The sequence below is a fragment of the Oryctolagus cuniculus genome, chromosome 10 (genome assembly GCF_051225735.1).
Source record: "Oryctolagus cuniculus isolate XC-2025 breed Fujian yellow rabbit chromosome 10, ASM5122573v1, whole genome shotgun sequence".
Classification (NCBI taxonomy): Eukaryota; Metazoa; Chordata; class Mammalia; order Lagomorpha; family Leporidae; genus Oryctolagus; species Oryctolagus cuniculus.
This window is the reverse complement of record NC_142876.1, coordinates 117,933,662-117,960,967: the sequence shown is the minus strand read 5'-3', so window position 1 is coordinate 117,960,967 and position 27,306 is coordinate 117,933,662. Positions and strand designations below refer to the sequence as shown.

Sequence of the window (27,306 nt, the reverse complement as noted above, 5' to 3'; positions counted from 1 at the left end):
GAGCGCACAGAGCTACAGCAGAGTCACTTTGGGAAAGGCCTTGGGGTTCTAGCCCCCAAACCTGCCCAGCGCTTCGCTCAACTAAAGATAGAACGAGTAACTTCAGCCCAGGGAAAGCGGGGAGCCATGAGAAGATGGGGATTCCGAGAGGCAGGCTGGTGGCTGCCTCTCCTGTATCTCTGCTCCGGCTTCCATCATGGTCACGGGGCTCTGCTGACGCCACGGCACAGGGAAAATGCAGTGATCCTGATTCCTGCCATCTCCTGAGTCAAACGACGCGGTACAGAGCGTTTTCCTAAAAACCTAAGACACACACTATCGTAAGCGGCTTTTCTGACCAGCCCCAGGCCAGGCCCCGCCCACCTCCTGATGCCCCGCCTTCCCTACGACTCAAGCTCCTCCCATTTATTCTGGTGCTAGGGACGCATTTCCCCCTCGGCAGGCGCTAGCGCCTGTGCGCACGCGCGCCATTCTCCCAGGCAGGCGGGGGCGGGGCCGTGTTGCGTCATCGGCGTGCGCGCTGCGGGCGGCGCTGTGGTTGCCGGAAGTTGAGTGGCGGTAAGTGAGCCGCGGAGGGCCTGAGAGGAGTAGGGGCTGGTGAGGGCGATTTTGGGGGTCTGGACGCAAGGGGAGCGCTCGGCGGCGGACGAGCGAAGCAGGCGGTCACAGGGTCCTCCTCCGGACGCGCTGGGAGGTCCTTCCACCTCCAGGCAGTTACTAACTCCGGCTGCCTTTCGGCCACGTCCCCTCGCGGGTCAGCCCTGCCGGTTGCCCACGTCGTCCCTCCCGGCCTCTGAGAGGGAGAGCCCGGCGTCTGCGGTGTTGAGCCGTCCGCGGCCTCTCCTGGCCCTGCCCTGGTTCGCTGTGTGACTGGCACGCCCTCCCCGTCTGAGCTGCTCCCCCTCGTCTGGGAGACGGGAATGAGAATCCGTCGTTCGTGAAGTGCGGGGGTGGAAGTCGGGCTGCTCCGTAAGGGCTCTGCTGAACTGGGGTTCTCCATCCGTGGTGTGGTGCGGGGGTTACGAGCTCGTGCTTGCAAGAGGAAGTCAGATGAGAAAAAGTCGGGGCGAGACAGTTGCTTCGTCGGAAGTAGTGTCAAGCTGTCATGGGTGCCGCATTGAGTTTGCTATGCGCAGCACCAACGCGTGTGTTAGAGAAGTGAAACCCAAGCTCCGTTTTGCGTGTGTGTGCGCGCAGTAATCTGATTTTCACACAGTGGGGATGAGTTCATTTTGTTTAGTTTTCTTTGAAAGAGAGAAAGGAAGAGAGACGTAGAAAGCAAGCTTGCATCCCATCCTTCTCGCCCCAATGCCCAGTAGCTAGAGCTGGGCCAAGACAGCCAGAAACCGCGTCCAGGTCTGCCATGCGCGTGGCAGGGACCCACGCCCCTGAGCCATCGCCTGCTGCCTTCCTGCACACTAGCAGGAAGCTGGGGTGGGGACTGGAGGCTGGACACAGACCCGGATCCCCCCGTGCGGACGCTGGAGTCCCAGCGCCGTCTTAGCCGCTGCACACCTGCCCTTCGGTTTTTGGTTGTTAATCCTGCAGGACGGGAATCAGGCGTATCTGTGGCCGCCAGTGTGGGGCCTCTGTGTCCCAGACTCCCTCTCGCGCCGACGACTGGCATTTCTTGCATGGCCTCACTGATTTCCTCAGGGACGGAACGCTCAGCGCTTGGGGTTGTGTGCTCCGGCTTCGCCCTCACCCAGATCTGACGCAGAAAAGTTTTAGGTTGAGCTGTAGGCGGTTCCTGGTAATCCGAGTCATCCCGCTGTGCGTCCCTCAGGCTCACGGGGCTCCCCTTCGATTTCCTTGCCCTGTGCTTTGGAAGCTGCTACGTCGTCTTCCTCTTCATGCCTTTCCTTGGCAATGCTAAGCATATTCATCCACGCATAGTAAGCCCGGCAACAAAAGAATCTTGTCCTGTTTTATGTGCTGTGACATCCCCAGGATATAGAACCAATGCCTAGCGTTGTGTGAGGGTCCTTCAGAAAGTTTGTGGGAAAACTGAATTCAAAGTTGTTTGTTTATTTGTTTATGAGACATAAACGTAGGACCCACATCTGCTGTTTTACTCCCCAAATGCCCGACAGCCAGAGCTGGGCCAAGACAAAGCCAGGAGCCAGGAGCCCAGTCCAGGTCTCCCCCATGGATGGGACGAACCCAACCCCCTGAGCCGGCACCTGCTGCCTCCCGTGGTGCACAGTAGCCGGCAGCTGGAACGGGGAACAAGCCCTCTGGCTGCAGGCATGGCAGCTGATGTCTTACCTGCTAGGGCAGACCCCCACCCCTGCGCACATTTTTTGTGAACTTTTGGAAGAAATGCGTGGATTTCAAGATTTTTTTTGCCCCCAAATAAACTTGTTTTGTAGTCCCATTTTCCATGAACTTTTCAAGTACGCACATGCACACACATGCCCACTAACTATTTGTTGAGTGACGAAATAAAGTGAGTATTTACATGCCTGTGCGTGCCAGGTATTATTGTAGGGACTGGTGTTCAGCAGTAAAAAAGAAAAAATGCTTGTTTCATGGAGCCTACCTCTCGCACGGCAGTGGTGGTGGTAGTGATGGCCAATAAACACACTTGTAAGGGTGGCAGATGTTTCAGATCTCGATGAGTGTGACCAAAACAGGCACAGAGAAATGGGATAGACTTTTTTGTGGAAACAGAAGAAGCAGTTTTATTTTTAAAGATTTATTTGTTTGAAAGAGTTACAGAGAGAGACACACACAGAGAGAAAAAGAGATCTTCCATCTGTTGATTGATTCCACAGATGGCCACAATGACCAAGGCTGGGTGAGGCCGAAGCCAGGAGCCTTGGTTGGGGCTCTCACATGGGTGGCCGGGGCCCAAACACTTGGACCAACTTCTGTTACTTTTCCCAGGCCATTAGCAGGTAGCTGGATCAGAAGTGGAACCTGCACCCATATGGGATGTTTGTATCACGGGTGGTAGCTTTCCCTGCTGTGCCTCAACGCTGGCCCAAAAGGAGCTATTTTAAAAGCTAGCTGGGGAGAGGGGCGGGAGGTCTTGTGGCACGGCAGGTTAAGCTGCATCTCGGATCAGAGTGCTGGATTGAGTCCCCATGGCTCCACTTTCCAGCTGGCTTCCTACTACTATATCCTGGGAGATGATGACTCAAGTGCTTGGGCCCCTGCCACCCACATGGTGGGGTGGAGTTCCTGGCTGTGGGCTGGCCCTGTGCTGGTTATTGCAGACTTTTGGAGTGGGCCAGCAGATGGAAGCTCTATCTTGCTTTATTTTTCAGGTAGATGAAAGTAAACCTCTGCTAGCTGGTCAGGATGAGTCCCCTGAAGAGGTGACCATTGAGCTAACACCTAAATGAAGCAGAAGCCAGACTCGTGAGGGCCCCCATTGCCAGACTGTTCCCCTGGTCCCCACCTAGGCACTGGGCTTGTTAAATTGCCTGCCGGTGGGTCTCAGCTGCAGCCCTCTGCTCCCTGCTTCTGCTGCCTCCCTTCCCTTCCCCTCCCCGTCCGTTTTCCATGGGTGAGTCCTCCCTGCTCTCAGCTGCGGTTGTTTTGAAACCATTTAAGAACGAGTGCTGGACTCTGTTTTTCAACCACAGGTTCCTTTTTCTGACGCTGGCCAGCTTCCCATTATAGAGGATAAGCATGAACATTGGCTAAGCCTCTGCTCTGTGCCTGACCCTGACCCTGTGTTATTGGTTGGGAGCACAACAATGAGGAAGACCCACAGCCCTGTCCTAAAGAAGCTCAACCGATATCCCGGAGGAAGGAGAGGGGGAGGAGAAACGATGGGCCCGCACCCATGTATATAACAACTAGTCCGGGTGCAGACTGGGTTCTCAGTTCTTTTCTGAGATGGCTGTCTGGTCAGTTAGGTGTATTCTTTATTTTTTAAAAAAATTATTTTATTTGGAAGAGTTATAGAGAGAGGTAGAGCCAGGGAGAGAGAGAGAGAGTGGTCTTCCATTCCACTGGCCCATCCCTGAAATGACCGCAGTGGCCAGAGCTGAGCTGATCAGGAGCCAGGAGCCTTCTCCAGGACCCCCACGCGGGTGCAGGGGCCCAAGGACTCAGGCCATCTTCCACTGCTTTCCCAGGCCATAGCAGAGAGCTGGATTGGAAGAGGAACAGCCGGGACTTGAACCGGTACTCATATCAGATGCCGGCACTGCAGCCTGGGGCTTTAACCCAGTAGGCCACAGTGCTGACCCCATAGGTGTATTCTTTAAACTTGGCAAGTGTACTTACAATTCAAAATTAATTAATTAATCCACTATGAATAAAACTAGGAGCTAGGTAAGAGTGATGTGGTATGTGGTGTTGCAGAGGTGTGGTAGAGGGGGAGCTGGGGTGCGTGTAAGCCAAGCTGACGCATCAGAGAAGGCTTCCATGAGGAGGCATTGCTTTATCCCAGGCCTCAAGGATGTGCAGGTGAAGAGTGCGGAAGGTCGTAGGCGAGAATGCGTGGCCTGCAAGTGGCCCACAGGAATTGCCGTGCAGTGTTGCAGGGTAGGGGTGACTGGGCAGGGAAAGAAGTGCACGGGGGAGGATCTGTGGCCTTCACGTGCTAAGGGTAGTGATTTTAGAGTCAGATCCATGTATCCCAGCGTGAGCTTTGCCACAGAACTGGTTTTGTCACCTTGGCCAAGTCATTTCCTCTCTCAGCTCCAGTTCGCTCAGCTGTGAGAAGGGGATATATAAATTAAATGCAGTGATATCGTTACTTACTTTGCACTGGTAGGTAGATTGCAAATAAACACTCCAAGGGCAGGTGTTGTGACACAGAAGGTTAAGCAGGTGCCTGCGATGTCAGCATTCCCAGTGGACACAGTGGCTGCTCTACTTCTGGTCCAGCTCCCTACTAATGAGAGAGTGTTGAAGATGTCCCTAGCACTTGGGACCCTGCCACCCATGTGAGAGACCTGGATGAAACTCCTGGCTTCCGCCTGGCCCAGCCGTGGCCATTGTGACCAGCTGGGGAGTGAACCAGTGGCCAGAACATCTCTCCCTCTCTCTGTAACTCTGCCTTTCAAATAAATTGATACATCTTCAAAAAAAAAAAAAAAAAAACTCAATAAAACAGTAGCAGTTAATATTGTCAGGCTAGGAAATTTGGATTTACTTTTAAAGCATAGGGGTGGAGAGCTGGGGACTGGAGAATTTTAACCTGAGCGTGACTGGTCTCGCTGTTTTGGTTCCCGGGTGGCAGTGTGGTGACTGCATTCCCAGGGCAGGATCTACAGGAGACCTGTCAGGGCCCTGCAGCGGATTCAGGTGACAAGATGAGGGCCTGGACAGAACCCGTGCCTGTGGCAGTGGAGCAGGGTGGATCAGTTTGAGAGATAAAGGAGGTGACATTTGCTGGGCTTGATGACTGGTTAGATGACAAGGGAGGGAGCCTAGACTCTGGGGTGTTGCCGGCGTTGAGGACTCTGGGAAGAGGCAGTCACAGAGTTCCTGGCTCTGTGTCTCCTGTTGGTCATCCCTGGCCTCCTCAGGTTTTATAGTGAAGCCCGTTGGCCTCTCCTTCACTTTAATCCTTGCGAGTGAAGCTCACTAATGAACACCGTCCTCTTCCTCTCCTCTCCACCTCCTGGCGTCCTGCTTCCTCAGTGTAGTTAAGACCTTCTTGTGTAATCAAGGAAGAATAAAGTGGCGCTGCTCTGTGTGGACAGCGTGCGTTCCGTGGTCTTGGCAGATGGGGTAACAGCCTGGTCACTGGGTGGCCGTCCAGTTCCAGACGGATCCCCTTTGGCTTTCCTTCCCTGCCTTGCCCGTCCTGGCTACCAGCCTTGCAGCCTGTCTCTGTGTCTGAGGGCGTGGTGTGGAAGGATGCCTGCTTCCTGCAGGAGTCCTGCCGTGAGGCCAGCTCTGTGCTTTCCTGGCTTACCCAAGGCAGACACAGCATGCCGTCAGCATTTGCACGCTAGGTTACCCAAAGGTTCACACAAACATGGGATTAAAAGTATGTTTGGTTTGATGTAAAATTTTTAAAAAATCTGCACATAGTTTTCTTATGCACATTTTCTATGTATTATGAAAAAGTTGTTTCCTACCAAACCCATACTTTTAATTTCTTTTTCCCAGAAACTTTTTAAAGAGGCCTCGTGCTGTGTCACCACACAGGTCAGCCAGGCCCTTGGGGCTCCCGGGTGTCCTCGCACAGCTCTCCGAGCTCTGATCTTTCTTCACGCGTGGTTTTGTGGCTCTCAGCCTCCTGCCGTGCCCTGTGCTTCGTGAAGTTTGCCGCCATGGGCTGAGCGTGCGCATCTTCCTCCCTGCCCTTCGTGGATGTCTCCCACCGACCCTCACTTGGAGTTTTGTTCTCCCTCTCTGGCTTGACCCCATCTCCTCCTGTGCCTCAGAGCCTGGGTCAACCATGTGTTCATTTCCTTATTCATAAACACTTCTCATTTCAAAGTAACCTCGGCTTACTGCCGTTCTGGGAAGACAGGACACCTTCCCACCACACTCTGCCGGGCCCCTCAGGCCGCCGCCTCCTCCTCCTCCCAGACACACTGCTCGGAAGATTTGTCTGGTGTTGCTTTGTGGGGATGGAGAGCCCTGGCTGGCTCCAGGTAGACTTAGTCCAGGTTCTTGTCTTCCTGCTTCTAAGAAAAGAACCGGGAGACGTAGGTAGAGGTGAACACAAGAGGAGCATTTATTGAAAGGCAGAAAGATAGTACGCACTCGGACATGCACTATCAAGAGAGAGAATTCCCCCACCCAGGCTGGGGTCATCCTCTTGGAGGGTGGGGGTGGTGTTCAGGGCAGGGCCTGATGATGACCCAAAGGAGCCGGGACTGGGGGTGGGGCCGCAGCACGCGTGATGGTCTCCAGGAAGGTGTTGCCGTGCCTGCAGCAGGATGGAGAGTGAGGCTTGGCTGCACGCCGAGGAGTGGGTGTGCTGGGCCTTCAGCCATGCCGAATCGGCATGGAAGATGCTAGGCTTTGGGCAGTGTGTGTGGCTTGGGTGTTTGCCGCTCTTAGCGCCTCATCCCTTCCCGACTCTGCCTCACCCACATCATTGCCACTTCTGCTTCCTTCAGTCTTCCTTCTGTGGCCCTGTGGCTGCCCCACTACTCCACAAACCTGTTCTCCCTGAATCCTCAGAGCCCAGTGCTGCCAAACCCAGCGCTGGCCGCTCTGACACGCTGATGTCCCTTCACTGAGGCGACCAGTCCTGCTCTGCCCGCTCTGCCTGCTCTGCCCTGCGAGTGAGGGCTTTGCTTTCCTTTGTCTCCCAAGCCTCTGCTTTCTATTTACCCCTGGATTCACCTTCATTTATGTACCCATGACCCCTACTCCGGAGCCCAGATCTCTTCTGAATGCTGCCCTCAAACTCAGCAAGCCCCAAACCTTCGCTGTAAACCTGTCTTTTCCCGTAGTCTTGCCCCGTAGTGGGGCAGCCACAGGGCCACAGAAGGAAGACTGAAGGAAGCAGAAGTGGCCTTAGTAATTGTGTTCCTGGCACCCACACGGGAGACCTGCATTGAGTTCCTGGCTCCCGGCTTTGGCCTGGTCCAGCTCTGGCCATTGCAGGCATTGGAGAGTGAACTAGCAGATGGGAGTTCTTTCCCTGTCGTCTAAAAGAAAGGAAGGGAGAGAGTGAGGGAGGAAGAACAGATCTTTGCTGAGATGCAAAGCATCACTTTTCACCTAATTTCACATTATCTTCATTGTTTGGCTGTCACCCACTTCTGTGGTGTGACTTGGAGCTGCTTGGCTCTGTGCATCTTTCCTTCCTGCCATCTTTCTGGCACCTCCTAGCTGCTAGGGCTGCAGCAAATGCTGGAAAGCAGTGGCGGGATGGGTGGGGGTGGGGATGAAAAGCAGACATGGTCCCTTTCCCATGCAAGTTCTGTTCTACTAGGAAAGACTGACCTTCACATATAGGCAAGACAGTTGCCCCTGCCCCCAGAGGTGCAGACATGACAGAGGACAGTTGACCTGACGAGGAGGTTGGGAGTCAGGGAGGTGATTCCATCCATGTGGCTAAATACAGTGAAAATAAACAGGACAGGGCCAAAGTCCGAGACACAGGCTTAGCCTTCTTAGTTCCTTTCTAAGGAACACTAACTTATTACACAACCAGCCTCTCCTCCAATAAAATTGTTTCATCACTTTTTCATGTCTCTGCTCAGTATCCATTCCTGTGTCTTTGTCTTGTCTGCAAGGATTGCAAGAGCAGCCTGATCAGAGACATTCCCGAGGTCCAGTAGCCTGTGTCTCTAATTCTGTTCTGATCAAGGCAAAAAATGTGCTTACTCTATACTGATTTTTTTCTTGAAGAAACTATTCTGGTCTCTGGTGATTACTCAGGCCTGCTTTAGACAGTGGTGTAGGTTTTGCATGTGCAGCAGCCCACATCAAAGGATGTTTTGGGGGCTGGCGCCATGGCTTACTTGGTTAATCCTCTGCCTGCGGTGCCGCCATCCCATATGGGCACCGGTTCTAGTCCTACCTGCTCCTCTTCCAATCCAGCTCTCTGCTATGGCCTGGGAAAGCAGTAGAAGATGGCCCAAGTGCTTGGGCCCCTGCACCCGCATGGGAGACCTGGAAAAAGTTCCTGGCTCCTGGCTTTGGATCAGCGTAGCTCCGGCCGTTGCGGCTATCTGGGAGTGAACCAACGGAAGGAAGACCTTTCTCTTTGTCTCTGTCTTTCACTATCTGTAACTCTACTTCTCAAACAAATAAATAAATCTTTTTTTTTTAAAAAAAGATGTTCTGTTTATATCATAGGCACATTTTTTAAAGAAAGCTTTAATTTAATGAATGCAAATTTCTGGTTTTTTAAAGATTTATTTATTTATTTGAAAGGCAGAGTTACACAGAGAGAAGGAGAGTATGAGAGAGAGAGAGAGAGAGAGAGAGGTCTTCCATCCGCTGGTTCCCTCCCCAGAAGGCTGCAATGGCTGGAGCTGTGCCAATCCGAAGCCAGGAGCCAGGAGCCAGGAGCTTCCTCTGGGTCTCCCACGCAGGAGAAGGGGCTCAAGGAGTTGGGCCATCCTCTACTGCTTTCCCAGGCCATAGCAGAGAACTGGGTCGAAAGTGGAGCAGCTGGGACATGAACCAGCGCCCATATGGGATGCCAACACTGCAGGCAGCGGCTTTACCCGCTACGCCACAGCCCTGGCCCCACTAAGTAAAGATTTCCACAATTTGCACCCCACAGACACACAAAGTATAAAGATTGTTTGAAAACAGTTTTACAGTTAATTCTCATAGTACAGCTCATTAAGGACAGAGGTCCTACATGAGGAGCAAGTGCACAGTGACTCCTGTCGTTGATTTAACAATTGACATTCTTATTTATGACGTCAGTGGTCACCCGAGGCTCTTACCATGAGCTGCCAAGGCTATGGAGGCCTTTTGAGTCCACAAACTCCAACCTTATTTAGATAGGGCGACATGCAAAGTGGAAGTTCTCCTCTCCAGAGAAAAGTACCTCCTTTGATGGCCCCTTCTTTCCACTGGGGTCTCACAGAGATCCTTCATGTAGATCATTTCTTGCCAGTGTCTTGGCTTTCCATGCCAAAATGCTCTCATGGGCTTTCCAGCCAGATCCGAATGTCTTGAGGCTGATTCTGAGGTCATAGTGCCGTTCAGGGCATTTGTCCTTCTATGAGTCTGCTGTGTGAACTGCTTCCCATGTTGGAACATTCTCTCCTTTTTAACTCTATCTGTTGTTATTACCAGACACTTGATCTTATTTATGTGATCCCTTTGACACTTAATCCTATCTATATGATCAGTTACACACTTAATATGATCAATTTAGCACATAAGATGCATTAGTACCACCCAGCTTAATGGGATTTGTAGCCCCATGGCAAGGTTTTAGCTTTACCCTTTGGGGTAAGTCCATGGGGATGTTTCATAGGCAGATATTTGTAATGACAGTTTTCTGGTAGACAGGAGTAAAATGTCGTGAGCTAACCTAATCCACATATCACAAAACTTTTTTTTTAAAGATTTATTTTACTTATTTGAAAGGCAGAGTTATAGAGACAGAGAGAGGTCTTCCTTCCGTTGTTTTGTTCCCCAAATGGCCTCAATGACTGGAGCTGGGCCAAGCTGAAGCCGGGTCTCCCACATGGGTGCAGGGGCCCAAGGACTTTGGCCATCCTCTGCTGCATTCTCAAGCTCATTAGCAGGGAGCTGGATCAGAAGTGGAGCAGCTGAGACTTGAACCACCTCCTATATAGGATGCCAGTGCTGCAGGCAGTGGCTTAACCTCCTGTGCCACAGTGCTGGCCTCATTGCAGTTCCCTTCCTCCCTCCCTCCCTTCCTTCCTTTCTTCCTTTCAGATTTACTTATTTATTTGAAAGGCAGAGTTACAGAGAAGTAGAGGCAGAGAGAGAGAGAGGTCTTGCTTCTGCTGGTTTTACTCCCCAAATGGCCGCAATGGCTGGAGCTAGGCCAATCTGAAGCTAGGAGCCAGGAGCTTCTTCCAGGTCTCCCATGCGGGTGCAGGGGCCCAAGGACATGGGCCATTTTCCACTGTTTTCCCAGGCCATAGCAGAGAGCTGAGTGGGAAGAGAAGCAGCTGGGACTCGAACCGGCATCCGTATGGGAAGCTAGCCCTGCAGTTGGCAGCTTTACCTGCTATGCCACAGTGCCAGCCCCACACAGTACTTTTCTAAAATAAATAAAATGTCTTGGAGAAAGGGTGCCATTTTCTGATTGTACAGTGATGCCTGGGAGCAAAACCTTCATCCACTGGTCTGTGGATGCAAATAATGCGGGTTCTGCAGGGGTCCAGGTGGCTCGGAGGAAGTGAGGGACACAGCCCCTCCCACCCCCATCCCAGCCATCCTCCTGGCCTCATGTGGTCAGCTGGGACCACAGGAGCAGCTGGCAGCACGGTCACAGAACAAGCTGTCTTGGGCATCCTGGTGACTTGATGTCTTGTGGAGACATTAGTTTGGCTTAGGGGCATCTTGGCTCAGGTAGTTTTTAAGAGGAAGCGAGGCTTCTGGGCCAGGCTGGTTCCCTGCGGGAGTCCTGCATTTTCATCCTTCAGGTGGAGGCCTCCTCCCCGGCCCCCTTTCGGCAGAGAAGGCCTTTTTGCAGCCTTGTGTGTTGTCTGCAGAGCTCCTGACGGGGCAGCGCTTCACCAGCCCACAGAAGTGCACTGGGTTCCAGAGGCCAAGGCGGCCCCACCCCGCAGCTGCCTTTTGTTCACAGGCACCTGGGAACCGCCCTGCTTTTCGCTTGGGTTGTAGCTTTTTTAAATGACTGCCAGAGCCTGCAGCCCTGCAGCTGGGAAAAGGCGAGCAGAAGCCTGTGCTCCGTCTCGGCCCAGAGAGGGTCCTTGAGAGCCAACTTGTGGCCCTTCATCCTGGCGCTTCTGCTAGGTGACCAGCCCCGTGCCCTCTGAGAAGCTGAGCGGAGTGCCCCGCCCCTTCGCACTTGTTCCTTTGGCTCCTGGATGAGCTGCCGGAGCCTGAGCAGCTCCATTTTCATGATGCCACTGCAGCCACTGCAGGACTCCTGAGAGGGAGGCGGGGTGTTTTTCAGGGAAGCTGAGCCGTGGGAGTCAGGACTGTCGGCAGACACGGGGTGGTGACCAGAGCACAGACAGCAGGTGCCGGCCACTGCCTGCCTCCCCTGTGGGAGGCACCACAGCTGGCGTGCCGCCTGCGTTCTCCGTTGGCCCTCCCAGTGCCTGTCTGGGTTAGGCCTGACTGCCTATTTCTTACAGACCAGATCAGGGTGCAGGGTGAGAGCTTCCCAGGGAGTGAGCAAGCGAGGAGCTGAAACCCCTGTGAGGGCTTAGCTGCCTGCAGACTGGCTTCCTGATGGGCTGTTGCAGCACTCCCTCTGATTTAACACCCTTTCTCTGAACCTTTGAAAACAGGAACGTCCAAGAGAATTTTCAGTATTGTCAGGCTCGGCTGTTCACCTGCCCTCCTAAGGGTTGGTTTCCCTAAAGATCAGTTGCTTTGTTTTGGCTTTTTTTTTTTTTCTCTATAGTTGTTTATTTTCACAACTTCACTTCTCGTCCCTGACAGTCCTGCCCTGGCCTGGTATCTGCTGTCTCCAATCCCATTAGACTCCTGTGGAGGGAGAACGGTTGCCAGCCTCGCCCCAGGAAGCACTTCTGCTTCAATTAATTTTGTAAGCAGCAAAGCCAAAATGCCTTCATCTTCAGTGTCTTTAATAACAAAATGCCAGGAGATGTTACAGAAATGATGTTTCATTGAGGCTTCCAATTTAGAGCAAAGGATTTCTTTTCACCAGAGCTGGATTTAAGTGGCTCATCTGCTAGCTGTTGATTGACTGCATGGGGGTTCTTTGAAGGATCGCTGTGCCGTGAATGTAGGGGATTCTGTTCTGTGCTTTTGTTCAGATATGATGTACACATGGTAAAGTAACCTGATCTTCAATGCAAGGAAAATTCTAGAAGTTCATGCAAATGGAATTAAAAGACAAGTGTATTTTGCTGTAAAAAATTTTGAAAAAGTTCATAAAGGGGCCATGTGTTTGGCCTGGTGGTTAAGATGCCAGTTGGGATGTTGCACCTACTGTTGGAGTCCTGAGTTCAGTCCTGATGGAGTGCTGAGTTTAGTTCTGATGGAGTGCTGTGTTCAGTCCTGATGGAGTGCTGAGTTCAGTCCTGATGGAGTGCTGTGTTCAGTCCTGATGGAGTCCTGAGTTCAGTCCTGATGGAGTGCTGAGTTCAGTCCTGATGGAGTGCTGTGTTCAGTCCTGATGGAGTCCTGAGTTCAGTCCTGATGGAGTGCTGAGTTCAGTCCTGATGGAGTGCTGAGTTCAGTCCTGGTGGAGTCCTGAGTTTAGTTCTGATGGAGTGCTGAGTTCAGTCCTGATGGAGTGCTGAGTTCAATCCTGATAGAGTGCTTGTTCAGTCCTGATGGAGTGCTGAGTTCAGTCCTGTTGGAGTGCTGTGTTCAGTCCTGATGGAGTGCTGAGTTCAGTCCTGGTGGAGTGCTGGGTTCAGTCCTGGTGGAGTCCTGTGTTCAGTCCTGATGGAGTGCTGAGTTCAGTCCTGGTGGAGTGCTGGGTTCAGTCCTGGTGGAGTCCTGAGTTTAGTTCTGATGGAGTGCTGAGTTCAGTCCTGATGGAGTGCTTGTTCAGTCCTGATGGAGTGCTAAGTTCAGTCCTGGTGGAGTCCTGAGTTTAGTTCTGATGGAGTGCTGAGTTCAGTCCTGATGGAGTGCTGAGTTCAATCCTGATAGAGTGCTTGTTCAGTCCTGATGGAGTGCTGAGTTCAGTCCTGTTGGAGTGCTGTGTTCAGTCCTGATGGAGTGCTGAGTTCAGTCCTGGTGGAGTGCTGGGTTCAGTCCTGGTGGAGTCCTGTGTTCAGTCCTGATGGAGTGCTGAGTTCAGTCCTGGTGGAGTGCTGGGTTCAGTCCTGGTGGAGTCCTGAGTTTAGTTCTGATGGAGTGCTGAGTTCAGTCCTGATGGAGTGCTTGTTCAGTCCTGATGGAGTGCTAAGTTCAGTCCTGGTGGAGTCCTGTGTTCAGTCCTGATGGAGTGCTGAGTTCAGTCCTGATGGAGCCCTGTGTTCAGTCCTGAGGGAGTGCTGAGTTCAGTCCTGATGGAGTGCTGAGTTTAGTTCTGATGGAGCCCTGTGTTCAGTCCTGATGGAGTGCTGAGTTTAGTTCTGATGGAGTGCTGAGTTCAGTCCTGATGGAGCCCTGTGTTCAGTCCTGAGGGAGTACTGAGTTCAGTCCTGATGGAGTGCTGAGTTTAGTTCTGATGGAGTCCTGTGTTCAGTCCTGATGGAGTGCTGAGTTCAGTCCTGATGGAGTGCTGAGTTCAGTCCTGTTGGAGTGCTGTGTTCAGTCCTGATGGAGCGCTGAGTTCAGTCCTGATGGAGTGCTGAGTTCAGTTCTGACGGAGTGCTGAGTTCAGTCCTGTTGGAGTGCTGAGTTCAGTCCTGATAGAGTGCTTGTTCAGTCCTGTTGGAGTGCTGGGTTCAGTCCTGGTGGAGTGCTGAGTTCAGTCCTGATAGAGTGCTTGTTCAGTCCTGATGGAGTCCTGAGTTCAGTCCTGATGGAGTGCTGGGTTCAGTCCTGGTGGAGTGCTGGGTTCAGTCCTGGTGGAGTGCTGGGTTCAGTCCTGGTGGAGTCCTGTGTTCAGCCCTAGCTCCGTTCCCAGTCCCAGCTTCCTGCTAATGGGCACCCTGGGAGCCAGCAGGTGCTGGCTAAGTGATTGGCTCCCTGCCTCCCACTGGGAAGACCCAGACAGAGTTCCTGGCTCCTTGCTTCAGCTTGGCCCAGATGAGACTTTTGGGGCATTTGAGGAGTGAACCAGTAGATGGAAGATCTCGCTCTCTCTCTCTTTTTTTTTAATACCTTTTTTTCTAGGTAAGTTCATGAGAAATGCATATTGTGCAGAAATTTTGCATAGACTTGACAATTTTTGTGTCCCAAAATTTGATTCCCTTTTTTTTTTTTTTTAATTCCCTTTTCCCACACATGATTTGAAGCTCCTTGTCCGTAGCTCCTGGCTTTCACACAGGCGTGTACCCTGTAGCTTCCAGCCCCTGGAAGGCCTCTTGTCCCCGTCTCAGCCAGCAGCCCACCCCACCCTGGAGTTAAGTGCTGTAACTTCCCTCCCCCGTCTTGTTCCACCTGGTGAACGTAGCAGGGAACTCTGGGTGCTGAAACTGCTCCTCTCGCTGGGAGTGACCTCTGGGAGGTTCCCAGCATTCGTCTTGAGAAGCTGGAAAGCCGCTCTGCTGGGGACCGGCGTGTAGACTGCCGTGTACGTGTGGAGATTACAGCGTGCCCGGAGGCAGACGGGTAACAGAGACAGAAGTGAGGCACTGCCACCGCGGCCCGCCGCGAGGGGTGCAGACGGAGGGGGGGGTCCGCGGCGCTGGATGTGCAGAAATGCCAAGAGGGGATGCTTCTCAGGTGGAGACAGCTGTCAGCTCGCGGTGCAGAGGCCCGGGAGCAGCTCTGGCTTGGCAGGGCCATTTGACGGGGACAGAAAAGCTGAAGGCAGCGGCAGGCGTCGTGGAGAAAGCAGGAAGGAAGCGCCCGAGGTGTGGCCGGCCCCGGACGCAGGCCTCCCCGAAAGCGCACGCGCTCCATCCTGGCTCCGTGGGGCCGCAGCGTGTGCCAGAGTTCTGTGTAGGCCGTGGTCTCCTGTTCACCGAGAGCCGTTTGCTGCGGGACAAGTTGCAAATGTGGCCTTAGAACCGGGCCATGGGGTCCGCCTCGCCCTCAGTAGCCCCTGCTGGGCTCTGCGGCCCTTTAAAAGATCCTGTCAGGGCAGGCGCGTGGTGCAGTTGCCTGTGTCTGGATCACAACACTTGGTTTGAGTCCTGACTGCTCTGCTTCCAGTCCAGCTTCCTGCTGATGACACCCTGGGTTCTAGCAGAGGATGTCTCGAGCACTTTGGTTCCTGCCTCCCATGGAAGGGTTAAGTTCCAGGCTCCAGGCTTCAGCCTAGCCCGGCCTTGGTTATTGTGGGCCTTTGGAATGTGAACTGGCCGATGGAAGACCCTTCCTTCCTTCCTTCCTTCCTTCCTTCCTTCCTTCCATCCATCCATCCATCCATCCATCCATCCATCCATCTCTGTCTCTGTCTTTTCAGTCTCTCTCTCTCTCCCACTGCCCTTTCAAATAAAATGAAAATGAATAAAAATTTTAAATTAAATAAAAAGATTGTCTCAAGCGTGGTAGTCTCTATAAACAAAGTATATTATTGACAACTTCAAGAATCAAAAATTAACAGGTTTTAAGATCATCTGGTTCCAAGGGTTATCAGACCCCCATCCTGTGGTCAGTTCCTGCCCAAGGCCTCCTTTTGTGCTGTCTCTGATCTAAGAATGATTTTATGTTTTTCAGATGTTGTAAGACATACTTTAAAGACGCGGCAGAGGATTATGTAACAGGAGCTGTCTGTGGCCTGTGAAGCCTGAGTAGTTTCTGTCTGCCCCCTTTCAGGAAAGCCTGCCAACCGCTGGCCTCGCCTCCCTGCTGACACAGGGATCCTTTACACAGCTGCACTTGGCAAACACGCCTGAACACTTCCCCTGATGGGAAATTCATTGTCCTTCCGATCAATCTATTTCCTATTTGGACAGCTCAGGCTAGTAGTAATTTTTAAACCCTGCGGAAGCTTGTCTTATCATTTTGCATCCGTTCCATTGGCTTCTTGTAGAAGAAGAGAGCTATTATTTTGTGTCAACGTTTCTGAGCCTTGATTATATTTGGCACTGTGCTGAGTGCAGAAAAGAGAGGAGTGAGATGAGGCTTTGTGTAAGGTTACCTCCTCAGATGCTAGGTGCGATTTCTTGGAACCAAGAGATCGGTTATTGAGGCTTTTTTTCTTTATCGTTCCTTTTTTTTTTTTTTTTAAAGAGTTATTTATTTATTTATTTATTTGAAAGTCAGACTTACACAGAGAGAAGGAGAGGCAGAGAGAGAGAGGATTAACCTACTGCGCCATGGCGCTGGCCCCATAAACACATCTTTTAATTTCACTTTGCATGAACTTTCTGAAGTACCCTGGTATGCAGAATTACAAAAAGATTAGGTAAAATAACTAAAGGACAAATGTCCTAACCCAGTGGTAAGAAAAAAAAAGGGGGGGCTGGTGCTGTGGCATAGCAGGTAAACCCACCACCTGTAGTGCCAGCATACCAAGATCCGGCTGCTCCACTTCTGATGCAGCTCTCTGCCATGGCCTGGGGAAGCAGAAGATGGCCCAAGGTTTTGGGCCCCTACACCCATGTGAGAGACCTGGAGGAAGCTCCTGGCTCCTGGCTCCGGATCAGCACAGCTCCAGCCATTGTGGTCAATTGGGAGTGAACCAATGGATAGATGACATTTCTCTCTGTTTCTCCCTCTCACTGTCTGTAACTCTACCTCTCAAATAAGTAAATAAAATCTTTAAAAAATTGTTTGTTTTGGTGCAGAAACTTATGAAATCGAAGCTTACAAGGATTCTGGAAGAAAAACTACATGGATTTCAAGAATTCTTTACACCAAAATAAACATTTTTATTTTTACTTTATTTTATTTTAAAGATTTATTTATTTGAGAGACAGAGTGACAGAGAGAGAGAGGGAGAGACATAGAGCAAGTTCTTCTATCCACTGGTTCACTCCTCAAATGACTGCATTGGCCAGGGCTGGGCCAGCCCAAAGCCAGGAGCCAGGAGCTTCTTCCGGGTCTCCCACATGGTGCAGGGGTCCAAGGACTTGGGCCATCTTCCACTGTCCTTCCTAGGCCATTAGCAGGGAGCTGGATGGGAAGTGGAATAGCCGGGACTGGAACTAGCATCCATATGGGATGCTGGTGTTGCAGGTGGTGGCTTAACCTGCTACAACACAGTGCCAGCCCCAAACTCATCTGTGGACAGTGAGAGAGAGAGACAGAGAGAAAGGTCTTCCTTTTGCTGTTGGTTCACACTCCAGTGGCCGCCGCGGCCGGTGCGCCGTGGCTGGCGTACCGCGCTGATCCGATGGCAGGAGCGAGGTACTTATCCTGGTCTCCCATGGGGTGCAGGGCCCAAGCACTTGGGCCATCCTCCACTGCACTCCCTTGCCACAGCAGAGGGCTGGCCTGGAAGAGGGGCAACCGGGACAGAATCTGGCGCCCCGACTGGGACTAGAACCCGGTGTGCCGGCGCCGTAAGGCGGAGGATTAGCCTAGTGAGCCACGGCGCCGGCCCAAACTCATCTTTTAATTTCATTTTCCATGAACTTTTCCGAATGTCCTCATACACAATACAAAATTTAAAAGGCAAAAAGGTTATCCAGTGAGAGTGAGCTTACACACCGCGTCCTCTGCCCCTCTCTGTGTTCGTTCCTGGGAGGCCGCTACTGTTACCTTTCCTTCCCGTGAGCATTTGACCTTCAAGAGCAGCACTAAGGAAAGCCCCAGCTCCGCTGGACGGCAGCTTTCAGTCCTGGTCACTCACTGGGATTGCCTGAGCTCCCTCCTGGAGGCTGCTGTGTGGGACTGAGTTGTATGTTCGCGAATGTCTGAAGCTTGCCCAGAGTTTGGAGGGTGGACACAGCCCAGGGTAGGGGTGGGGAGTACTGTCGCTCAGCCAGGTGCCCCGTTGTTTGACGTCCGTCTCGACTGGATTGATTGCTGCTGGGATTCTTGTCATTATGGTGTTGACTCCTCGTCAGAGCTGTTGGAAGTGACACAATCCTGTCTTGTGTGATCCCTGGTTTCATATCCTGTGCCAGAAACAGTTTGAAGTAATGGGACAGGCATTTGGTGCAGCAGCCTGAGTCAACACTTGGGATCCCCCCGCATCCCGTATCAGCATGCCTGGTTCTAGTCCTGGCTCTTGGCTTCCCATCCAGCTGCCTGCTGATGTGTACCCTGGGAGGCCGCTGATGATGGTGCAGGTACTTCAGCCCTGGAGGCCCAGCTAGAGTTCCAGGCTCTGGGCTTTTGCCTGACCCAGCCCTGGCTCTTGTGGGCATCTGGGGAGTGAACCAGCAGATGAATGATCTCTCTTTCATTCTTGCTCTCTTGGCCTTTCAAATAAGATGAAAATAAATAAATAACATTTTTAAAAATTAGTTTGGGATAAAATTGAGCCACATTTCTATTGATGCCTCTGCAGTTTCTTCCCTTGAGTGTGTCTGAATGTAGTGTTGAAATGTGATAGAAGTCATCTTTTAGCTTTCTAAGCTAATCAGGAACCGAGATCTCCCCTGTGCTGTCCAGGTCATCTGGGCAAGCCTTACTTTTAGGACAGCAGGTAATGGTTGGAATTTGATTAGTTCCACATAAATAACCATACCTGGGTTCACTACCCCCCCCCACCTTTTCTGAATTTTCTTATTGAATTTTCCCTTCCTGTTTAGGGGCCATGGTGGTGTGACATAGATGTATGTGTAGGTTCGTAGGTGAATCATTTATCCCAGAACAGCCTATTTAGATGTTTCCCGCACATTCCTCATCACACCTTGCTGCTGGTGCTTAAAACCTCCGTGTTTCCTTAGCCTGTTGCGTAGCAGGCTGCTCCAGCAGCTGAACGGCAGCAGGCTCTTGTGTTCTGTGCAGGATTTCTCAGCAGACAGAGAGGTTGGAACGTGCTGGAAGGCTGTGCCTGTTACACAGATTACTTTCTCAGTGCGCCTGTCTGTTATCATGATCGGTGTCTTTTTCTACGGCCTTATGAAGTCTGCCTGACACTACAGATCGTCTGTTACCTTCTCGGCAGTCACCCTGAGTCACTTGTCCCCAGCTGCTCAGTGCGGAAGAACAGTTTTCTTCTTGTCTCTGGGATCCTCATCTCGATGACCTTAGCAGGCCGCCACAGTTATGATAAAGTAGGTCACGCTTGACCTTTAAGAATGTTGAGGTGGCTCACACACGTGGCGCCCGATGATCTGTCACATCTAGCATTTCAGTTGAGCTTCCTTTGGACCGCTGTCTGCTGCTGTCCTCGTTTCCTTCCGTCTAGGGTGAGGGCTCTGGGCATGGCCTTTCATTTCCTTGTGGAGAGGAGAGATTCACAGTGATTGGTTGTCTTTTAGCATCCGTGCGCTAATGGAGCAGTGGTATAAAGGTTCTGAAAAGAGCTTGCTTCCTTTAAGGCAGTGCCGTGATGAGACAGGGGCTTGGAAGCCAGCAGGCCTGGGCCATAACTGAAGCTGTCCTACCTCCGAGCTGTGATTTTGGGCAGTTTATGTAACCTCTCTGTGCCTCAGTTTTCTTTTCTGTAAAGTGGGTGTAATTTAAGCACTCTGGGGTGGTTGTGAGAGCGATATGTAAAATGTTTAGTGCTTGGCACGCAGTAAACATTCAGCTAAGCAGTCTCTACTATTACTGTTGCTGTTATTTAAATAATTTTTTAAAATGTTGTCCAAGGAGCACGTACGGGTTGTCTGGCCATATCCAGGGTGCTTGGGACCAGGAGTTTCCGACTGTGAGGTTTTTTTTTTAATTTTGTAATATTTGCATACTCTGGATGAGATGCTTTGTGGGTAGGACCCAGCACTGAACACGAAGTCCATTTATGCTTCATTTACATCTTTTTTTTTTTTTTTGGACAGGCAGAGTTAGAGAGAGAGAGAGAAACAGAGAGAAAGGTCTTCCTTCTGTTGGTTCACCCCCTAAATGGCTGCTGCAACTGGCGTGTTACGCCGATCCGAAGCCAGGAGCCAGGTGCTTCTCCTGGTCTCCCATGGGGTGCAGGGCCCAAGCACTTGGGCCATCCTCCACTGCACTCCCTGGCCACAGCAGAGAGCTGGACTGGAAGAGGGGCAACTGGGACAGTACCAACTCCCCAACCGGAAGTAGAACCCGGTGTGCCAGCGCCACAGGCAGAGGATTAGCCTAGTGAGCCACGGCACCAGCCTCATTTACATCTTATACACATAGATGGAAAGTAATTTTTTTTAAGAATTTATTTTATTTTATTGAAAGAGTTACAGAGAGGCAGAGCCAGAGAGAGAGGTCTTCCATCTGGTAGTTCACTCCCCAAATGGCTGCAACAGCCAGAGCTGAGCTGATTTGAAGCCAGGAGCCAGAAGCTTCTTCCAGGTCTCCCACATGGGTGAGGGGGCCTAAGGACTTGGGCCATCTTCTACTGCTTTCCCAGGCCATAGCAGAGAGCCAGATCAGAAGAGGAGCAGCCAGTACTTGAACTGGCACACACAGGGGATGCTGGCACTGCAGGCTGGTCTTTAACTTGCTGCGCCACAGCGCCGGCCCCTGGAACATAATTTTATACAGTAGTTTAAAGAACTTTTGTGGGAAACAGCTTGTCCACATTGAACCGACAGACTTGTGGTGTCACGTCGGTACTCAGAAAGTGGGGAGTTCTGGAGCATTTCAGGTTTCAGGTTTTTGGACTGGGGAGGCTCCGCATACAGTCCATGGTGATAAATGCTCTAAGTAACGTTTCTCTCTGTCGCCATGGCAGAGGGCCCCGTGGATAGGAACTGTGAGTGTGAGTGACTGCTTCGTACATGAGAAGGAATTTTCTTGGTAGAGAAGGGAAAAGATTTCCTAGGAGTGCTGGTTAGGTGGAAAGGTGCCGAGACCAGCAGTGCCTTACTCCATGTGGTCAGGTCTGTGAGGCATGTGTGTAGGTATGTGGGTCTGTAGGTATGTATGTGTATAAGTAGGTAGGTAGGTGTGTGTATATGTATATGTAATAGGTGTGTATGTATGAAGGTATGCATGTATGTAGGTATGCATGTATGTAGGTATGCATGTGTGTAGGTATGCATGTGTGCAGGTAGGTATGTGTGTAGGTATGCATGTGTGTAGGTATGCATGTATGAAGGTATGCATGTGTGCAGGTATGCATGTGTGTAGGTATGCATGTATGTAGGTATGCATGTGTGCAGGTAGGTATGTGTGTAGGTGTGTTTGCACATAGGTATGTAGGTAGAAGATATGTATGTATGTAGGTAGGTGTGTATGTAGGCATTTATGTATGTGGATATGTAGGTCGGTAGGTGTATAGTTGTGTGTATATTTAGGTGTGTATGTATGTAGACATTTGTGTGTGTGATTATGTAAGCCGGTAGGTAGGTATGTATATGAGTAGGTATGTTTATGTGTATGTAGGTCTGTAAGTATGTATGTATATACTTTATCTGAAAGACAGAGAGAGACAGACATGGAGCTCCGATCTGCTTGTTTATGCTCCAGATGCCCTCAGTGGTCTGAGCTGGGTCAGACCAAACCCAGGAGCCAGAAACTTTTTTGGGTGTCCCACATGTGGCAGGGACAAGTACTGGGGTCATCCCCTGCTGCCTCCCAGAGTGTGCATTAGCAGGAAGTTGGATTGGACATGGATGAGCTGGAACTCATACCTAGGCACTCTGACTTGGGATACTAAGTTAAACCGAAACAGCTGCTGTGCCAAACACCCATGGTATGGCCTAAGAGGCTTTAGTTGTTTGTTTGTTTCTTTTAAACAACCGCGCCCTCTTGTTTGGAGGAGACAGTGGCCTGAGGGTGAGGTACTGCAGATGTTGAAGTGGGAGGTGCAAGAAGAGGGGGTGAGCTTCCAGGCAAGGGAAGAAGGGAGCCCACCTGGACCAGAAGCATCAGTTAGCCTGAGGCACGTGGACTTTGAGGAACTTCAGTGTGAACCCAGGACCCCCATTGCTAGCCACAGGCCTTGTGCCAATTTCTTACTCTTTGAACCTCCGTTTCTTCAACTGGAGTGTCCCAGGCTCCTGGGAGAGCAGAATTCCGGGGGCAGCCCTGCTGCCTTGCCTGCCCTGACTGGCGCTTGGTAACTGTTGCCTTCTTATCCCAGGAGCTGTTCAAGGTTGAACCTCTGGGGATTAGTGCTTTATTCCATGTGGAAGAGAGGAAAATTGAAGGTGACTTTGAGTTTCCTTTCTGGATCTGGTGTTCTGCTAAGGAGACCAGGAAATAAAGACAAGAGGGCAGGGTTTTGGGAAGAGACAGGTTGAGTTTTGGATTTGTTGCATTTGAGATCTAAGTCTTGGCTTTAAGAGACAAATCAATGGCTGGTGGATCGATGGAAATTGTGTTGAAAAGGAAAGATTTTGCTTTGGGGAAGAGCTTATAGACTAAAGAGAAGGCTGAACCTGGAATCCCTCACAGACCAGCAGCAGAGAGAACGTGCTAGGTGCACTGCCAAGGGGGAGAGGAGAAAGGCCCGGCAAACAAAGCAGCAGGCTGGAGAGTCCTCCTTCCCATGTGGGTCCTGAGTCCCGTTTCCCCGCGAGGCGCTGGAACCTCAGCATCGGTGTCCACGAGCTCTGCAGGGGCCTGTGGGAACGCTCAGAGTGGCCTCGAAGAAGGAGTGAGAATGCCGAGGGTGCACTTAAATACGTGTGGTGTGATTTAGGAGGGGCTTCCAAAGTGAGCGTGCCTGTGCCCCGCAGGCAGCACGGTGGTGCCTGCAGGTGTCAGCATCCCTGGGCGCTGGGCGGGCTCCCGGCTGCGGCCCACACCCCGTCCCTTCTCCCTTCCACAGGCAACTCTGTTTTTAAGAAGCCTTCAAGGTGATGAAAGTTTGCAAAGCCTTGGGCAGGCACTGTGTGGCCATGTGAGGCTGCAAACCCTAGGAGGCAGTGGGGAACTTTGGGGACAGTGTCGTGCTGTCCTTCAAGGTCATTGAAGCTTATTGATTATACGGAAAAATGTTTTGTTATTGCCATTCCACCTCTGGTGTTCTGTTTGGTTTTCTCAATCTGTTAAGCCCCCATTGTGAATTTTTCTTTCATTCACAACTGGACATCTGTTGTCAAAGCATATTTTTAAATGTGGAGAACACATTGAGCCTGCTGAAAAGCAGCTGCCCGTGGGAGCCCAGGAGCAAACTAACCTGCCTCCTGGAACTTGCCGTGGACGGTCAGGTGCTCCCCAGCGGTAATCCTGCCTTTTCAGCCTGTTCTCTTTTTAGCAATTTTCTATCAAATTGCGTTTTAGGAAGACACTGCTGAGTTCCTCTTAAGCTTCAGAATTCAGTGGCATTGACCGTTCATTTTCTCTGACTTCTCGTGGCCTTTGATCACTCCTCTTCTCACAGTTTCTAATTGCCTTGGGTCAGCGATGCAGCGTCCTGGTGCTCCAACTATTCCTGTCTTCATCGTGCTGGGTCTCAAATTCCTGAGGCAGTGTGACTTCACAAAAAAAATGAGATTTACGTTGGCTCACAGAGAGCAGGTGGGCCCCAGGGGCTTGACCTCTGGTGTTGGCATTCTTGCTGGCCTGCGGTGTCACGTGGCAAGAGGCAGGGAGCATGCACAAGTCTCTCTTTGTGGTCGTTTGCAAAGCCTTCAGGATCGTCATGGGGACTCCACCCTCACAACCCATTCCACTGTAGTCACTTCTCAAAGGCCTCACTGTGGTGTGAATGGGTTACGAATTGGCAAACTATGTATGGGTGATCGCTAAGTCCTGAGGTCACAGATCGGTGCGGCTAGGAGGCTGGAGGCTTGCTCCAGTTATGGCGCCTCTTGGGAGGTGGACATACGGGAGGTCCTTCGGTCAGTGGGACGCGCCCTTGGAAGGTAGTTCCTGCGAGGTTTGCTGTGTGTCAGCCTGGGCCGGGCCTGGCCCTTCTCGCTCGCTGCCTCCTGGCCCCCCTTGTTCCTTCCTCTGCACATGCTCTGCCGTGTGTCCTCTGGGCTCACAGGATGTATGAACCAGCGGGGTCCACCTGGTCTTGGACTCCAAACCTTCAAAACTGGAAGCCCAGATAAGCCTCCTTCCTCCCCTGGAAGCTTGCCTCAGGCGTTTCATTGCAGCTCACCACTACAGGTGTCCCAGCTGGGCTCGGCGTCTGCTCTCTAGGACCACAGCATATGACTTCAGGGTTAACTTGGTGAGTGCCAGGGCCACATGCCATGTTGACGCCTGCCCACGGGACCCACCCCAGCTCTTACCTCAGTGTCGGTGACTCGTGAGCCTCTCTGGGTCCAGCTTCTGGTGCCAGCCCATTTCCTGGCACCAGCTTCACCGTCGCCTCCCACTGTGCATACCGTGTATTCTTCCAGGACAACTCTGCCTCTGAGACGTGTCCTTCTCCAGGCCAGCCACGGCTCGGCACACCCAGGGCTTGTTCCTCTCTTGTTCCTTGAATTGACCAAGACTCCAGTTTTTTCTCTCAAACATATCCCCAGTGAAGGCCTCCTCCTGTCCACTGTTGCTTTCTCCCAGGTTGTCACAGACCCTTAGACTCCTAGCTACGTTGCCCGTGTCAAAGGAAAGTTTCCTTAAATCAGTTAGATTTAACAGCAGTTGAGAAAAATAAGGCAGAACCATGGTGCCTGGGTGGGCAGCTCCCAGAACCAGAGTTGCGGAGATTTATGGGAAAATAGACCCTGGGGTTATTGCCTAATTGTTGGCACCTTAATTGGGTAAGTGGACACAAGACTTTGTGCAGTCGGCCCAAGCTCAGTGCTGTGATTCTACTCTCTACTGGTGTGGTCTGTTGGGCCCGGGGAAGGTGCCCAGTCCAAACCCATGGCCTCCCAGACAACGCTCTTTAATACCTGTCTTTCTCTTTCGAGGCCCTTTTACCGCGGCACGTGTGCCACACTGCCTGTGCAGGCACCACTGAAGTGCCTCAGCCGCGGGTTTGCGGCGTCTCCGTGCGTGCTCACCTGCAGCCTGTTGAGCTTTGTGTGCGCTGCCGCACGGCCAGTCTCACGCTTTTCCCGTCTGCGCCCTCCCAGTTCCTCTGCTCCTCTGCCACCCTTCCCAGCATGCCTCAGTGCCCGTCTCTCCACAGAACCTTTCTCCTTCACCCTCCTCCCCTTGATTCTCAGCACGTGCCGCGTAGCGCACTGGCCTTGTGTTCCGTCACAGAGTGCTGTCGGCCCACAGCCCTCATCTCTAGTCCAGACACCCAGCCAGTGGGAAGAACCTCAGTCATTTTAATAATCTTGGCACAAAACGCAGGCAAACTTTCTCGAGCGGATTGGAATTGTCCTTTATTCGCGTACCCCGTCAGTGGGACTTCATCCATTCTGCGGTGGCAGTGCTGGTGCCTCGCCGCGGGGCACTGGGTTGGGGCGGGGAGCCAGGGGCCCGTCAGTCTGTGCCTCCTGAGGCTGCCAGGTTCCTCCAGGATTGTGCTTCTCAAAGCAGGGTGTGTGGCCGGTGCCATGGCTCACTAGACTAATCCTCCGCCTGCGGCACTGGCACCCCGGGTTCTAGTCCTGGTTGGGGCACCAGATTCTGTCGCGGTTGCTCCTCTTCCAGTCTAGTTCTCTGCTGTGGCCTGGGAAGGCAATGGAGGGTGGCCCAGGTGCTTGGGCCCTGCACCCGCATGGGAGACCAGGAGAAGCACCTGGCTCCTGGCTTCGGATCGGTGCAGCGCACTGGCTGTAGCAGCCATTTGAAGGGTAACTCTGCCTGTGAAAAAAAAAAAGCAGGGTGTGTGTGTATGTGTGTGTGTGCGTGCATGCCCGTGCACACCCAAGAGGAAGATGCACAGAAGTTGTGCCCAAAAGGGTTACTTAGAAAACCCACTGGGGTCACAGGGAGGCTAACCCTGACAGCACAGGCAACCACTCAGGATGGCTTTCCCAGTTTTGTATTGTGTGAAATCAAGCCAGTCACAAAGAGACAAATGCAGTGTGATTCTCCTCATGCCAGCTGGCCAGCAGTCCAGCTCCTAGAGAGAGAGAGAGCAGCGGTGGTTGCCTGAGGGCATGGGACTTGCTGTCTAAAGGTGTGGAGGCCCAGCTTCACTAGATGAAGTATTCTGTGTCCGTGTCGGAACACTGTCTGTGGCCTCAGTCCTGCTGAACCACCCCCTCAGAATGGCCAGGACACAAAAAGAAGTAATTCAAAACACGAAAATGCCAATTAGATGTTTTGTGGGGTTTGGGGGCCACAATTAAAAAAAAAAAGTCATAGTGCCAATCCCTCTCATTACCCTTTGCTTGTTTGAGTTCCGCTTCATCACCGCCGGTCCTTCTCACCACATTTGCCTGGCTCTACCATCATGTCGTGTTCTGTCCTGTTTCTCAGCAGGCAGCCAAGAATGGCAGCAGCTACGGGTGACCCCGGCCTCTCCAAACTGCAGTTTGCCCCCTTCAGCAGTGCCCTGGACGTGGGCTTCTGGCACGAGCTGACGCAGAAGAAGCTGAATGAGTATCGGCTGGATGAGGCGCCCAAGGACATTAAGGGTTATTACTACAATGGTAGGTGACAGTGAGCCCCTCGCCCCTCGCCCCTCATCCTCTGCCACCTCTCTCTCCTGCAGTGCGGTGTCAGTCACCTTGATTTTACAGGTGACTTTCGAGCCCTGGTCATTTGCATTTCTTTGCCCAGGTTGTGGGGAGAGGAATGGGGTGCTGAAGCCCGAGTTGTCAGGCCACATTTTGCCCATCACCCAGCACTGCTGGGAGGAGCTGGGGGAGGCTGGAAATACTGATGTTTCCAGTGCATCTATTTTTATATTCTTGGCAAATCCCTTGTATTCACGAGAGCTGTGTCACATTCTGCCAGTATCTGTTCAGATGTTGTTTGTGTATCATAGATGATCGGAAATTGGACGGAGCACTTTGGGCTCGACAAAGAGAACAGAGCTCTTCACAAACGCTTTTGTTAGGAATGCTGCTATTTCTGACTTTAATTGAAAATACGATGATGCTTCTGTCCAGGTGATTCTGCCGGGCTGCCAGCTCGCTTAACGTTGGAGTTCAGTGCTTTTGACATGTGAGTATTTATTGATTCACGATCTAAAGTGAAGAACCCCGTTGATTTCTGGAGAGGAGGGAGTGTCCTTTACTTTGCTGCAAGTGGACCCCGGGAAGAGCTAAGGTGCCCCTGGGGAGGTCGAACATGGCCCTCCTACTCTTCCCATCAAGACAAGTGCTGGATGCTTGGGGCCCTCCGCTTCACTTT

The 27,306-nt window shown here is 51.9% G+C and overlaps 1 protein-coding gene across 10 annotated transcripts in view; it reads left to right on the top strand.

Moving 5' to 3' along the window:
- The first annotated feature begins 403 nt into the window (after positions 1-403).
- ATG7 (autophagy related 7) overlaps positions 404-27,306 on the top strand; it is a 223,788-nt gene continuing 196,885 nt past the window's right edge. For 2 of the 10 annotated variants that reach the window (XM_089306663.1, XM_089306665.1), the window contains exons 1-3: positions 410-558; positions 26,428-26,600; positions 27,063-27,117. In XM_089306663.1, the coding sequence (XP_089162789.1) occupies positions 26,441-26,600; positions 27,063-27,117 (215 nt within the window). In that variant the 5' untranslated portion in view covers positions 410-558; positions 26,428-26,440. Of the gene's footprint in view, positions 559-26,427; positions 26,601-26,938; positions 27,118-27,306 lie in introns of those variants that run through there. The other 8 variants (XM_089306668.1, XM_089306662.1, XM_089306664.1 and 5 more) reach the window with 8 other exon arrangements.